This window comes from Ambystoma mexicanum, chromosome 3q (assembly GCF_040938575.1).
Source record: "Ambystoma mexicanum isolate Mex_15411 chromosome 3q, UKY_AmexF1_1, whole genome shotgun sequence".
Taxonomy (NCBI): domain Eukaryota; kingdom Metazoa; phylum Chordata; class Amphibia; order Caudata; family Ambystomatidae; genus Ambystoma; species Ambystoma mexicanum.
Genome location: NC_090926.1, coordinates 1,204,541,127 through 1,204,553,914, shown reverse-complemented (window position 1 = coordinate 1,204,553,914; position 12,788 = coordinate 1,204,541,127). Strand labels below are relative to the sequence as shown.

At 44.8% G+C, this 12,788-nt stretch overlaps 1 protein-coding gene across 4 annotated transcripts in view; it reads right to left on the bottom strand.

Annotated features, from left to right (window-relative positions):
• The window catches only part of LOC138447752 (intercellular adhesion molecule 5-like), a 353,302-nt gene that overhangs the window by 117,805 nt on the left and 222,709 nt on the right, over nt 1-12,788 (bottom strand). For all 4 annotated transcript variants that reach the window (XM_069604069.1, XM_069604070.1, XM_069604067.1 and 1 more), the window contains one exon: nt 948-1,199. In XM_069604069.1, the coding sequence (XP_069460170.1) occupies nt 948-1,199 (252 nt within the window). The remainder of the gene's footprint in view (nt 1-947; nt 1,200-12,788) is intronic.

The following is a 12,788-nucleotide window of genomic DNA, read 5'->3' as shown; positions in this document are numbered from 1 at the left end:
ACATATAATCAATATGTATCGGGAGGATAGCTTAGGGGCAACGTGCTCGCCTTGGAAGCAAGACGACTGCGAGAAACACAGGTTCAATTCCCGTGTCCGCGCTTAGACACCTCTGGGTATTAAGCGCATTATAAATATCATATCACATGTTTATGTTTATATACTTATAACGCGCCGAAAGCCTGCACAATATAGAAACAGTTTGGATTAAAAATTCCTAATTTGCATCTTCCAATCTAATGATGAAACAGTAATTGCTGGATGCGGAAATCCATGCGAAACCTCGTCTAAAGGCATCAAGGGCCAATTACGGTTCTGTAAATTAACCGTTTTCCAGGATCAGGAATGTCACCTGTTCCCAAAGAGGGATATCCCAATATACATTGCCTGTGGCTTTCCGTCACACGTTATGACCAACTTCTGCCACTGACAATGGGCCTCATTAAGGCCGTTACAGGACCGGCACCCTTCATTACGGGATGCCCTATTACGAGGTTCCCTTGCGGGACCCGGTATGGACGCCGTCCCACGAGGGGACCAGGGAGCTAATAACGGGCCCATTATTAATGGGCCCGTTATTAGCCCCCTCCCCATTCCCATTGAGCCCTATAGGGGCTCAAATGGGAATGGGGATGGGTTTTTCCAATGAGGACTTACCGGGCCCTCCATGGTTGGAATAGCCCTGTAAGTCCTCATTAGAGGAACCCGGTATGGAGGCAGCCATGCCCTTATTAAGGGCATGGCTGCCTCCATACTCGTAATACTCGTAATAACATTAGTAGAGGCCCTCCTCCGCACAGAGTAGGGTAATGAATATGTAATCATTACCGTCCTCCCAGTAAGGGCCCACTTCCATTGAAATATTCAGGTTCCTCAACAACGGGCACATTCTCAACCAAACCGCAAGCCATTGAAAGAAGCTTGAATCATGCATGAACTTAACTTACATTCAATGGCCACCGTGATATTCTTCACAGCGACCCCATGCGGATTGTTAGCATTGCATCGATAAAAACCAGAATCGCCTCTTGTGATGTTAGGCCATTGGCCAAACCCATTCATGTCTCCATCTTTGATGCATTCAACAAGTGGGGCCGGCTTTCCATCGGCTTTGCAGAAGAACTCTGCAGGAGCGTCTTGGACACCTTCCAACAATGTCAGAGAACTTGGGCAGAGCTGGTCAGTGAATTCAGGCAGATCTGAAAAGCAACAGAAAGAGAACTCAATGAATTATCCCATCATAGGCAAGCGTCATTGGTACTGCTTCTTCCCTGAAGTGGGGCCAGATTGCTGCGTGTAGGGTCAATCAGACGCTCCCTGGCAACATGAGCTGGTGGCATGCCATAATGGTCTTATTGTACAACCTCTTCTGTTTGTTCCTCTGATTATATTGTTGCTGACTTCATTAAGTGGTAAAGCATGCTTATTCAGTAAATATGTCCCCTTTGGGCCCGGAAGTCTGACTCATAGGCCAGAGCCACAATATATTTATTTATTTGTTTTTTATTTATTTGTTCATCTGTAAAGCGCACGAAACCCAAAGGCATCTAGGCATTGAGACTTAAGAAGATGGTTACAATTTTGGTAGCTTAAAGTAAGTACATTTACACTGTAGGAAGATAGTTACAGATTTTCAAGAACAGAGGTAAATACATTTACACAGTCGGAACACAAATACGTTATACATTAAAAGTGTGCATACTGACTAGGGAATAGCGGATAGCGACAAGTGCGATGGAAAGGCTAAATGTGCTTAGGGGTTGTCCCAGTGGTGCCAAATGCGGCACAATGAATGTTGCGAACTGAACGGCAAGTGGTCTGTGGTGTAAGGTCAGATCTGAATAATAGAGTTTTGAGGTTTTTCCTGAATAACCAGAGGGAGGAGTCATTTCTTAGAAAAGTAGGGAGGGAATTCCATAATTGTGCTGCTATCACAGGAAAGCTAGAGCCTCCCGCTTTCTGCTTTCTATATCTAGGTGTGATAAGCAAGTTGGTGTAGGATGACCAAGTAGGTCTGTTAGATTGAGTTTTGTTAATCAGGTTGCTGAGATAAACTGGTGCGTTACTCGAGATACATTTGTGTGTGAGCATCAGAATTTCAAATTTGATCCTGTCATGGACAGGGAGCCAGTGGATGTTTCGCCTGATGGGTGCGAAGTGCTTGTGGAGCGGAATGTTCAATACCGCTCTGTTGGCATTATTTTGTACAGTTTGAGGTTTTGTGATATTTCTGGTACTGGTTGCCGCAAATAGAGAGTTAGAATAATCAATCCTAGAGAGTATCAAGGCTCTGGCCATGGTGATAGAATTGTCTGTAGAGCGAAAAGGCTTGCCAGCCATTATCAATTTAGCCGCGTAGGCGGCCGAGGAGACTATAGCGTTGACCTGTCTGTTTAATGTGAGGGAAGAGTCAATGTAGACTGCAAGAGTTTTTATTTATCTGCAACTGTGATGGTATTGCCATCGATAAGGAATGATTTGTACTCTTGAGGGAGGTTGTAAATTTAGATGTATTGCCGATTAGGATTAACTCGGTTTTGTCGTCATTAAGGCATAGTTCGTTAAGGGCCATCCAACCCTGGATTGCCAGATAGATTTTGTTTAGGCATTTGGTATCAGTGTCATAACGGCCAGTGATCGGTATGAGTATTTGAGTATCATCTGAATAGTTTGCATACGTGATACCCATGTTATCTAGCTGGTCAAATAGGAGCTTAGTGAATGCATTGTAAAGGGTAGGCGACACGCAGGAACCTTGTGGTACGCCACAGGTTAACGGTGCAGGGGGGGGCTGCTGGCATGTAGGAAAAGACCCTCGTAGTTCGGTTGGAGAGAAAGTATTTAATCCATTTGATGTCTTCAGACGAGAAGTGGGCCGCAGTTTCAAGATGCTGGCATAGAATGTCGTGATTGACTAAGTCAAACGCCGCAGAGAGGTCTAACAGAAGCAGGATGCAGAGGTCGCCTTTATCTTTTAATATGATCCATTTGTGTTTTCAAGTCTAGAAGGGCAGTTTTAGTACCATGGCCTGGTCTGAATCCAGATTGTCTTAGGCTCAAACGGTTATTGCATTCCAAGAATTTCTGGATCTGCAGATAGGCTGCACGATCAATAATTTTTAGCAAAAAAGGGACTGTGGTGATGGGACGGAAGTTGGTGGGGATGCTAGGGTCTAAAGTGTTTTTTTTTATTAGCAATGGTAGGACCCAGGCTGCTTTTAGATCTTTTGGTACTGTATTGATGACAAATGAGCTATTGATTAGGCTAGAAATTAGGGGCACAAGTTCAGACGCACATTCTTTTATCGGGGTAGCAGGGCAGTTGTTGCCTTTGCATCTAGATGATTTTAGTCCTTCAATAATGTTAATGGTGTCTAAGATGGACAGTAGGGCGAGAGCAAATTTGTTGACCTTGAGGAGTTCCATAGAGGCAGGGGTTAGATGGGAGGGTCGAATTAAGGCTAAGTTTAGATTCTTTTAGTACTATTTTGTGTTGTGATAATGAGATTTTGTCTGCTAAGGCATTTTGTATATTAGAACACCATTGTTCGTCTTTGATAGTATGGTCTGGGGTAGTTGCTGGTGATTCCAATTTGCAGAGAATGGTAAATAGTTCTTTGGTATTAGACTGGGCGTTCAATGATTCTTTGATTATAGACTTCACTTTTTGCTTTAATGATTTATTTTTATAATTATTGGCTAGGGTCTGGAAGAGGGTTTTATTCTCCGTTGTTGGAGACTTGAGCCAGTTGTTTTCTGCTGACCGTTTAAGTTGCACGCATAGTATGGAGCCTGGGGTGAACCAGGGGTTTATATGTGCCATGGGTTTGGCTTTTTTGTTTTTTACTGGGGCTATTTTTTCAATAGCTGCGAGAATGCTTGTATTGTATTGACTGACTAGCGCCGATTGGTCGTTGTCAGAGTACGTTATGTCCAGTAGAGGTGTGAGGAAAGGTATCATGTTGTCTCAGGTGATATTTTTCATGCTTCTAGAAGGAGCCATTGGTACTATTCAGGGATGTTTCATGGTTTTAGTGATAATGGTGGTGGTGTAGATTATGGTGTTGCGATCTGACCACGGTATAGGAGTGTTAGAAAGGATGTCAGTGACGCAGTTGGTGTCAGCTATCCAGTCTAAGGTGCGTCCTTTTTTGTGGGTGGGGGAACACATTCTTTGAATGAAGACTTGAGCTTTCTTGGAGTTTGCCTGGAGGCCTGCATGAGTGTCCTGAGGGTCGTTCAAGCATAGGTTGAAGTCGCCTAGTATGATAGCTTTAGAGTGGGGTTTCATGTTATATGCCAGAAGAGAGGTGATGTGTTCTTCAAATGTGCCTATAGACGATGTGTAATGTGAGAGTGCAGGTGTGTGCAAGAGAGATTTTTAAGGTGATGACTTCACCTGCAGGGAATGTAGGTTCAGTGGATGTTCTTATATCCAGAGATTTTTTTGCTAGTAAGGCTACTCCGCCTCCTTTTGAGGTTGTTCGATCCTTCCTGAAGATGGAGTAGTCATCTGGAATGGCTAGGGAGAGTTGCGGGCCAGAGGCTGTATGGAGCCATGTTTCCGTGACTGCTTGGAAGTCATTAGCTTTGATAATGTCTGCAATGTCTAGGGCATGGGCAGTGATGGATCTGGCATTAATAAGTGCCCCTTTTAGTAGTCGGGTCTCATTGACGCTGGCTGGGGTCTTAGTAAGTAGAAAAGCATTTGCAAGATATTTAGGGTTGTCCACTGACTTGAGTGACTTAGGTTGAGTTGGGATGGGAGTGGTGGATCTTTTGTCGAGGCCTAGGTTATTACTGGGGTAGAGAACTGATGCTGCCATTAGATGATTATTATTCTTATGCTTTTGCGTATTGTGGATGTCTGGCATATGTGTCTTGGTGAGCCTTTAGGAATGGCTTTGGAGGGAATGCGAGGATAGTCTAAGTCTTCTGGTAAGTCCAACAATGGGACATGAAGGCAGTAAAGGGGCGGTAGTTTGTGAGTCATGTGGCAGTGGTTTCTGTGGCGAGAGGGCAGGTGTTGAGTAGACTGTGGGGGCGTGGGAATGTCTCTGGGCTATCCGTGCAGATAGGCAGTATAATCTGGAGGGTCCGTCTACTGCATGTGCGATTAAGGGGCGGGTATTGAGGTGAGGGTGTGGTCTCACTGTGTCCTGAGTAAGTGAGGATTTATTGGCCAGGGAGGGGGATGGCTGGAAGAGACGCGGTTGTGTTAAGGAAGGGGGTAGGGCAGGGGACAGGATAGTGGTGGGCACACTGTATGCGGGCTAGGCCCTTTCCTAACTGGATGTACGCGCCTGCAGTGCAAGGCAGATCTTTCATGGTTGAAGTATCCATGGAGGGGTTGGGATGTGTGAGTTTCTCCGGATACCAGTTGGTTTGGGCTATCCATTGCATTAATGGGAGCATCCTCACCGAGTGAGCCCTGACATAGCAGCAGTGCCGGTGGTTGCTACGGCACAGTGGAGCAGTTGAAGGCAGCAGGTAGGCAAAGCAGAGATGCAGATGTGAGCAAATTCAGAAAAGAATGTTTAGCATGTCAAGGATGGCTGCATGTATTTGCCATATAATTATGCAGTATTCAGTTGCCCTATAAAAATACAATATTCAGATGCTATTACAGTGAGGCTGGAATAGCTAGGTCAGACCAGCGGGTACGTCAGCATTCAAAGCCTATTACAATAAGGCTGGGGCAGCTGGGTGCAGTGAATGGTGGGTAGAGCATTGAATTGCATCATTAAGGTATTGCCTGAGTACATAAAGAGAAGTTGCAGAGTAGGAAGTGTATACAAATTCTTGGTCAGTGTAATGGGCTGGATCTGTGATCTACAGAGTGGAGACACTGTGAGTGCCGCAGAGATAGGGTATGGCTAGATTCGTAGTTCAAGGAGCATGCTTAATGGGTGGAGGGTGCCATTGTGTAAGCATATGGTATCAGACTGAATATGAATGCGGAACACTGTGGATATACAATGCTGAACAGGGACTGCACAAATAGGTTGACGGCGATGAACTCGGTTTGCCTCTGCTAGCGACTATGGTGCAATAATTGCTAGGATAAGGCTGCTGGTACATGAGGCGCTGCAGCATATGCTACGCAAGTAGAAGTACAGATACAGTACAAATGTCAACATTTAGCACATAAGAGCACAGGGAAGCATGGCCAAGATGGGGCTAAGCTCCGTATCCGATGGTGTTTAACAGGGATACAGTGTTACATATCATTTGAGATTTAGAAGCTAACAAATCTTCGGTGCGGGGAGCGTGATATTCGTAATAGTCACTAGGATTCGAGGATGAGCAGGTGTACTTACATAGTTGTTGGGGACCTGTGGCAAGTACTGCAGATGCTCTTGATGTTAGCGGAGTTGACTTGCAAAGTAGATGGGCCACAGCCACTTAGATCAAGACAGGCACAGACAGGCCTGGGCCTTAAGAAGAGGGCATTCGGAAGGAAGGCCGGTTCACGCCTTCTGGTGGAGTCAGGCCAGACAAAAGCAGAGCTGCAGCCAATTGGGCAAGCAGCTCGAGGACGTGGGTTGCTTAGCAACTAGTAAACATCAGCGCGGTGGCCATTTTCTAAGGCTGCATGCCGATTTTGCGGCAAAGTTAAATTAAAATGCTGCACAATATGGTAAGCATGGGTCCGTTGTGATGAAGGCCGTTTCTCAACGGGGAACAGACAGCTTGTAGCAGGCAGGTACCTCGGGTGGGCTCGGGCGGGATGGTCGATGAGGACTATGAGAGTCCCCAAGATAAGGGCCCATAATTGCAGGTAATTCCAGCTCTGCAGTTTTAGGACTATTAAACAACTGATATGGGTGCACCTGTTGTGCTTGGAAATTGGATTTCCTGTTAGTGCTCTTAGTGTTAAGTGTTCAGCACTCAAACAGGAAATTCATTGACCATACATCTAGTAGAATAAAAAAATCAAGATAGCTGCCATAACATTGGCTTGCAACAGCTACAGGGGAAAGGAAGTGCTCTTTTAATTTTTTATTTAATTGCACAGTGCAGGGGAGAGGAAGATGACTATGCGGAAGACTTGCACAAGTGAAGCAGGAAAGAAAGCAGCCCCAGCAGAAGAAAGGGGGGAGAAGGAGCACTCGGAGTGTTGTATTTGTGCTAGAAAGCCAACAGGTTCCTTAGAATGCAAAACACTATGTGCAATAATTTTCTACATTCTAATGATCCTGATTGACTGATGGATACCAATGTACCCCTTGAGGTGCTAATGGAGGATGATCTACTGAGTTCATTCGGTATTCTCGAAGACATCCTATCCGCTGCCCCGGGTCAGAAATTACTGCTGTTGGCTGTGCTTTGAAACATCATACCATCCATTTAACTACTATGAAGGCATCATGAAGGAGGACACAGACAACAGATTCCAGTTTCAAAACAAATTATTTTATTAACTTAAATGTCAGTATGGAAAAAGGCCTAACTTGCCCTATGCTAAGGTGGGATTTCCCTACCGAAATAAAACTAATGAAAGTCTGAGTGAAAGAGTTCAATTTAGGAATCTGTCTGATTCCAAAACCTATGCTTGCCCTCACAACTAATTCTGTACAATGTGTAGGGATGTCAGTAACCAAAGGAAAACAGTGTTCAATACAAGAGCCTGAGCTTCTTCCAGCTCCCTTCCCCAAGTGTAAAGCAGTTCCACAAAAAGTCTTAAAGTTACTTTCTTTGGATTCAAGAACATATAGTTTTAACCAAGGCTCGGGGTTCCCTTCCCCAAGTTCCAAGACATAAAACACAAGGGAAGCTTGAGACTCCGTCTTCACTTCAGCAAATGTCTATAATTTGGTTAACCAACACAGTTCAAAAGGAAAGGTTCTTGCTTCCCTTTAATTTTCACAGTTTTGTTGTTTCCAATTTTCAAAGATTTCTTTTGGCAGCCTGTAGCATTCATAAATGTTGAAAATAATATCGCTTTCTGTAGTTTAAGTTTAAAGTTCCACTATTTAGTTTGGTATTCAATAATGGTGATTTCACTCGTAACTTAGTTTTATATTGTCTATTGTTCATGAAGTGTTGTTCCTTCTTGTTTAAAGGTTTCTTTAATTGTGTGATGTTTGTACATTCTGTGTTAAGTGTTTAAAGTTAGTTTGTTATGCTTTAAGGGGATTACCCAATGTCCGGAGACCTTCGAAATACCTCTTGACAATAAAGTTAATTCATTTGCGCACCGGGTTTACCAGCCACCAGAAACTCACTGGTCACTCTGACAGGTCTCGTTGCAGCCCAGATCACACAGTCTATGATTTTCAAGGCCTGCCCTCCTCCTTCTGTGCCTCAGGAACTCCTGTGTGGGCCTCTGCACACAAGGGAACGAGCAATGCGGACATGAGGGAAAGGGATAGCCTTTCCTCATGGCTATCACGGCTATCCTCTCTTCATTCCCTCTGCCCCACGGTGTGCCAGCTCCTCGACCATGCTTCCATGGACCTTTCTCCTCCACGGTCCCCTAGGAATGTTCTCTGCCGCTTGCCTCGATCTCCTTGCTGCTTTTGCTGTCTCCTTTGTTGTCTCTTTGAGCTCCTTTTATACACATGCAGCCTCTTGACAGGCTGAAGGTGTGAGCAGTCAATGAGCCCTGTCTGACCACAATTAATGGGACACGCCTGACCCTGACAGCTCTTAGCAGGCATCATACCAGTACCAGAGTGGAAAAAGAGCCTGTTCTTCATTACTCTGAGTTGCCTCTTCCTCGTCTCAGTACTGTCAAATGTCAATGATGGAGAAATGAGGGGAACTGGTTTATAACAGACTATGAAAATTGGGGAAAGGTTGGGTTGGCTGTCAATAGGGAAAGGGGGATACCATGTCTCGCCAGAGGGCACCACACTCTTTTTCACCTTCCTTCTAGGTCTTCAGGGTTTGCCTTTTCTCATGGTGTTACTCTGACAAAAGGGAATAGGGTGACACTATCCCACCAAGGCTTCTGGGACTAGGGATTCATCACGAAATGGAAAGGGGGAATGCCGCGTCTCACCTGAGGACATTTCATTCCCCTTTTCCACGAACCCTGCACATAGTTGATCCTCCCTCGCTGCTATGCCCCCAAGGTCAGGATCCAACAGCTATGGCCTTTTCCTGGGCACCAGTGCAGAGGATCCACGGGAAGTTAATGTGAGAACGTCCTCAGGTTTCTCACACTACACACGCAAACACAGCACTGGACTGAAGAATAGCCTGGTCACCGAGCCCAAGTTCAACCATCAAAGGGCACGGTGGTCCTGAGAAGTGCTTTATACAAGCCCATTCTGGACCTTTTAAGCACAGAAGAGGAAAGTTTACACAGATTCCAGTGGGTTTAAAATATGAATTCCTATTGTGAAGTCTCTGGCATATTCAAAGAGATGCTGGTGGTTATTTTTATGTTCCTTGAATGTTTAGTCGAGTCTCTGCCTCCAGTGACTCTTACCAGATTTATGTTTCACAAGTAAAACGGTTACCTTGTCTAGTGTGTTCTTCTCAGACTTCAAAATCATAGACAAAGGAATTCAACCCATCTCCGTAACGGCTTGCCATGGAGAACGTTTACTCCCACCGATTTAAACATGTAAGTATTGTGACTTCCACAAAAGACTGACTTAAAAATTATCAGGCATGATAGTGTATATCTTTATCTTTAATACAATAACTGAGGCACTGGTTGTGAAAAGTCTCTTTTGTTTCACACCAGACGTCTGCATGCACCACTTGCTAGCCAAGTGAGACTATGTGTCTCCACCATTGGGGTTTCCAAGCCCATCCTTTCTCACCCTGCAGTGATTTGCATCCATGAGCCATCCTACCTTTCTAAAATAGATATATGAAAAAAGTGATATTTTGTAAGACCTTAACTTACACTGAACGGTGACGGTCACATCCTTCACATCAGTGCCATGTCTATTGGTGGCCTTGCACTGATATGTGCCAGAATGGTGTCTGGTGAGGTTATAACAGATTAAGACCACTTTGAGGTCGCCATCTTTGTGGCATTCGATTCTTGGCATGGGGTTTCCATACGCTTTGCAGGAGGGTGTGGGCTGGATCCCTTGCAGCGCTTCCATGGATCTTAAGCATGAATGGTCACTGAATCCAGGCTCATCAGGAAAGCAAAAGAAATTAATTTTAGTGTAGTTGGTGCTTTGGATCAATGTGTATTTATTGGAGCACAAGCCTCTGTCCACAAAATGAGATCAGTGTAGCATCAGCATCTGTTCATCAGGTTCGATTATGGCAATCACCACCGTGGCGGGAGCGGACATGGGCGGTAATGGCTTGCCAGCCTGAATCTAGGCAAGCGCGAGCGAATCAAGGGACTCGGCGAGGGCCGTGGGCTGTTACTGGCCATGTCCTCCCCCCAACGATAGCCATTAGCACCACAGGGTTTATCCGGGGTGCAAATGGTTTCTTTCTCTTTGGGAGATGAGCTCTGCATGTAATTGTGTGTGCCCATTCTCCCGAAACAAAAACCTAGAAAAAAGAAAATTGGCCACCACCATCCATGTCTATGTCGGCAGCGGAAGGTGAGGGGGGAGGATGGCTTCCACATAATCAAGATGGCACCACCACAGGGAAGGGCCGCGGGTGGCTGGAAAATGCAAGCAGTACACTTTGCGCCCTTCCCCGAGTGCGAATCCTGAATTGCTAAACATTTTCACAAAGCACACTTGTTAAGAATAGTAGGGAGACTGGGAATCAGAAGAGTGTTCATTGAGTACCATAACTTTAATGAATCAATATCTACTCAACATCATGGAAAGGCCAACAGCACCCAGAGGAGATACCTCGCATGGATCAACCATGTCAACCGGCGTGTGGCCCTCTATGCCATGCGTGAGCAAGCAGTGATCACCAGGTCTTGTGGCCTCACATGCAGCTGACCACTGACTGGTCCCAGGACACCACCGTGCAAATTCAATGTGTTTTTGCCTTTCTATAGTAGCAGTAGTAGTAGTTTGACATTTATATAGTGCCTTTATCCCATTAGTATGTCCCCAACGCACTTGTAGTGGAAACGCCCTCGGGGGACCGAAGTCCAAAATATGGGAATGTTCACAAAGGATTATAATGCATGTGTGCATTAGGCCAAATTAGGAAGTAGGTGGGATGGCCGAGCCCCAGTAAGCTACCCATGATGGTCAGTCATGTGGTTGGATGCTGAGAGGTTGTCAGGAGAGTGCACTAGTGCAACCGTCTCATTATGTGTCCAGCTAGGCCGAATTATTTTCGTAGGAACAAGCTGCATTTTGATGGCAGAGGAGTTGTGCTCTATGTATGTCTGCAGTGTGGGAGTGCATGCGTGCGGGAGTGCGGCCGTGCCTGCAGCATGCAGCGTGGCAGGTTTAAATATAATGGCTATATTCAATGTACGATTCAGTTCCACCAGCATCCCTATGTATGTTGTTCTCTTTCTATCTTCTCCCCCCTGCCTCTCAGTCTCTCTCGCCCTACCCTATCTCTTGCTCTCTCCTTCACTCTCTCACCCTCTCTCTTTCTGTCCCTTTCACACTCCCCATCAACATTCCAGTTGATCTATCTTTTCCCCTATGAACTTAGTCTTCATTTTTTCCATTTCCTCATCTTTATTCTTTACTAACCAGCCTTATTCTTTCATTCTTATTCTCATTGTACAAGTATGTCCAATTGTAAATGAAACTCCTTCCAATGCATGCCGGCCTCCTACCGAATCACACCGAAGCTCTACCGCCTTCTTCAGCATTTAATCACTGTGATATCGTACAACGACATATGATGCTGATATAGACTATACTATTCTAATAAATCAACTATTTACATCTATTATTAAACTGCCTACCCTCTGCACTTTTAAATCTGAATAGTTCTCTTTACAGAGACCACTGACGCTCTGCACTCACATGGTGCTTTATGTGAGGGGTCAGAAATGCGAGACAGACAAGTAGATAGAGTTTTCTCACAAGTAGCCATCTTTATTTACATAGTAAGTGTGAGAAAAATTCCTCTTTCCCGAACCTAACAAGGATTTCCCTACCTATTAAACTAAGGCTAAAGGACAAAAGGTTTGTGTCCCTCACACTTATACACATAACAAAACATATAGGTATTAGATGGCAATTTAAACTCAACAATATAATAATTATTTGCAAATACAACTTTATAACCAAAGTTCTATGTAACCTGGGTCAGTTACCCCTTCCCCAGGATTAAAGCAGGATTCTTAGATCACAGTTCCAATCAAGAAAGTTAATTTCAATATCAAAAGTCTGTTCGAAAAATGCAACAAAAAGTTCAATCCATAACTCTTCCACTTGGCACTTGGATTAAACACAACACAAAATTCTCTTCCAATGCGTCTGTTCAAAGTTTTAACAAAGTTCTGCTTCAACAACCAAAAGAAGTTTCTCTTCCACCTCTTTGAATGTTTAATATGTTTCTTTTCATACACAATAGGAATTTGTCAGGATGAGTTTTTATCACAGTTCAAATAATCACCTTCTAGTGGCTTTGCCACTTTCCACCACAACCTTAAACCACAATGCAGTACTTCGATATCTTCTTCCTTGTCCACTAACCTGCTAGAACTAACCACTAAAAGGTCCCCTTCCTGGTATACTCGCCTGACAGGTGCTGTTTTGCACTCATATGCCCCCAAGCAAGGCAAACAAAAAAAGACATTCTTAAAGGCACACTTGGGGGTATTAGAGGGCTGGCCCTGTGCCTGTGGGCAAACCTCTGAAAAAATCCTCCAAAGGAGGGGCAGAATCTTGCTGCTTCCCTGGTGGCGGCAGAATTGAGGGTCTGAC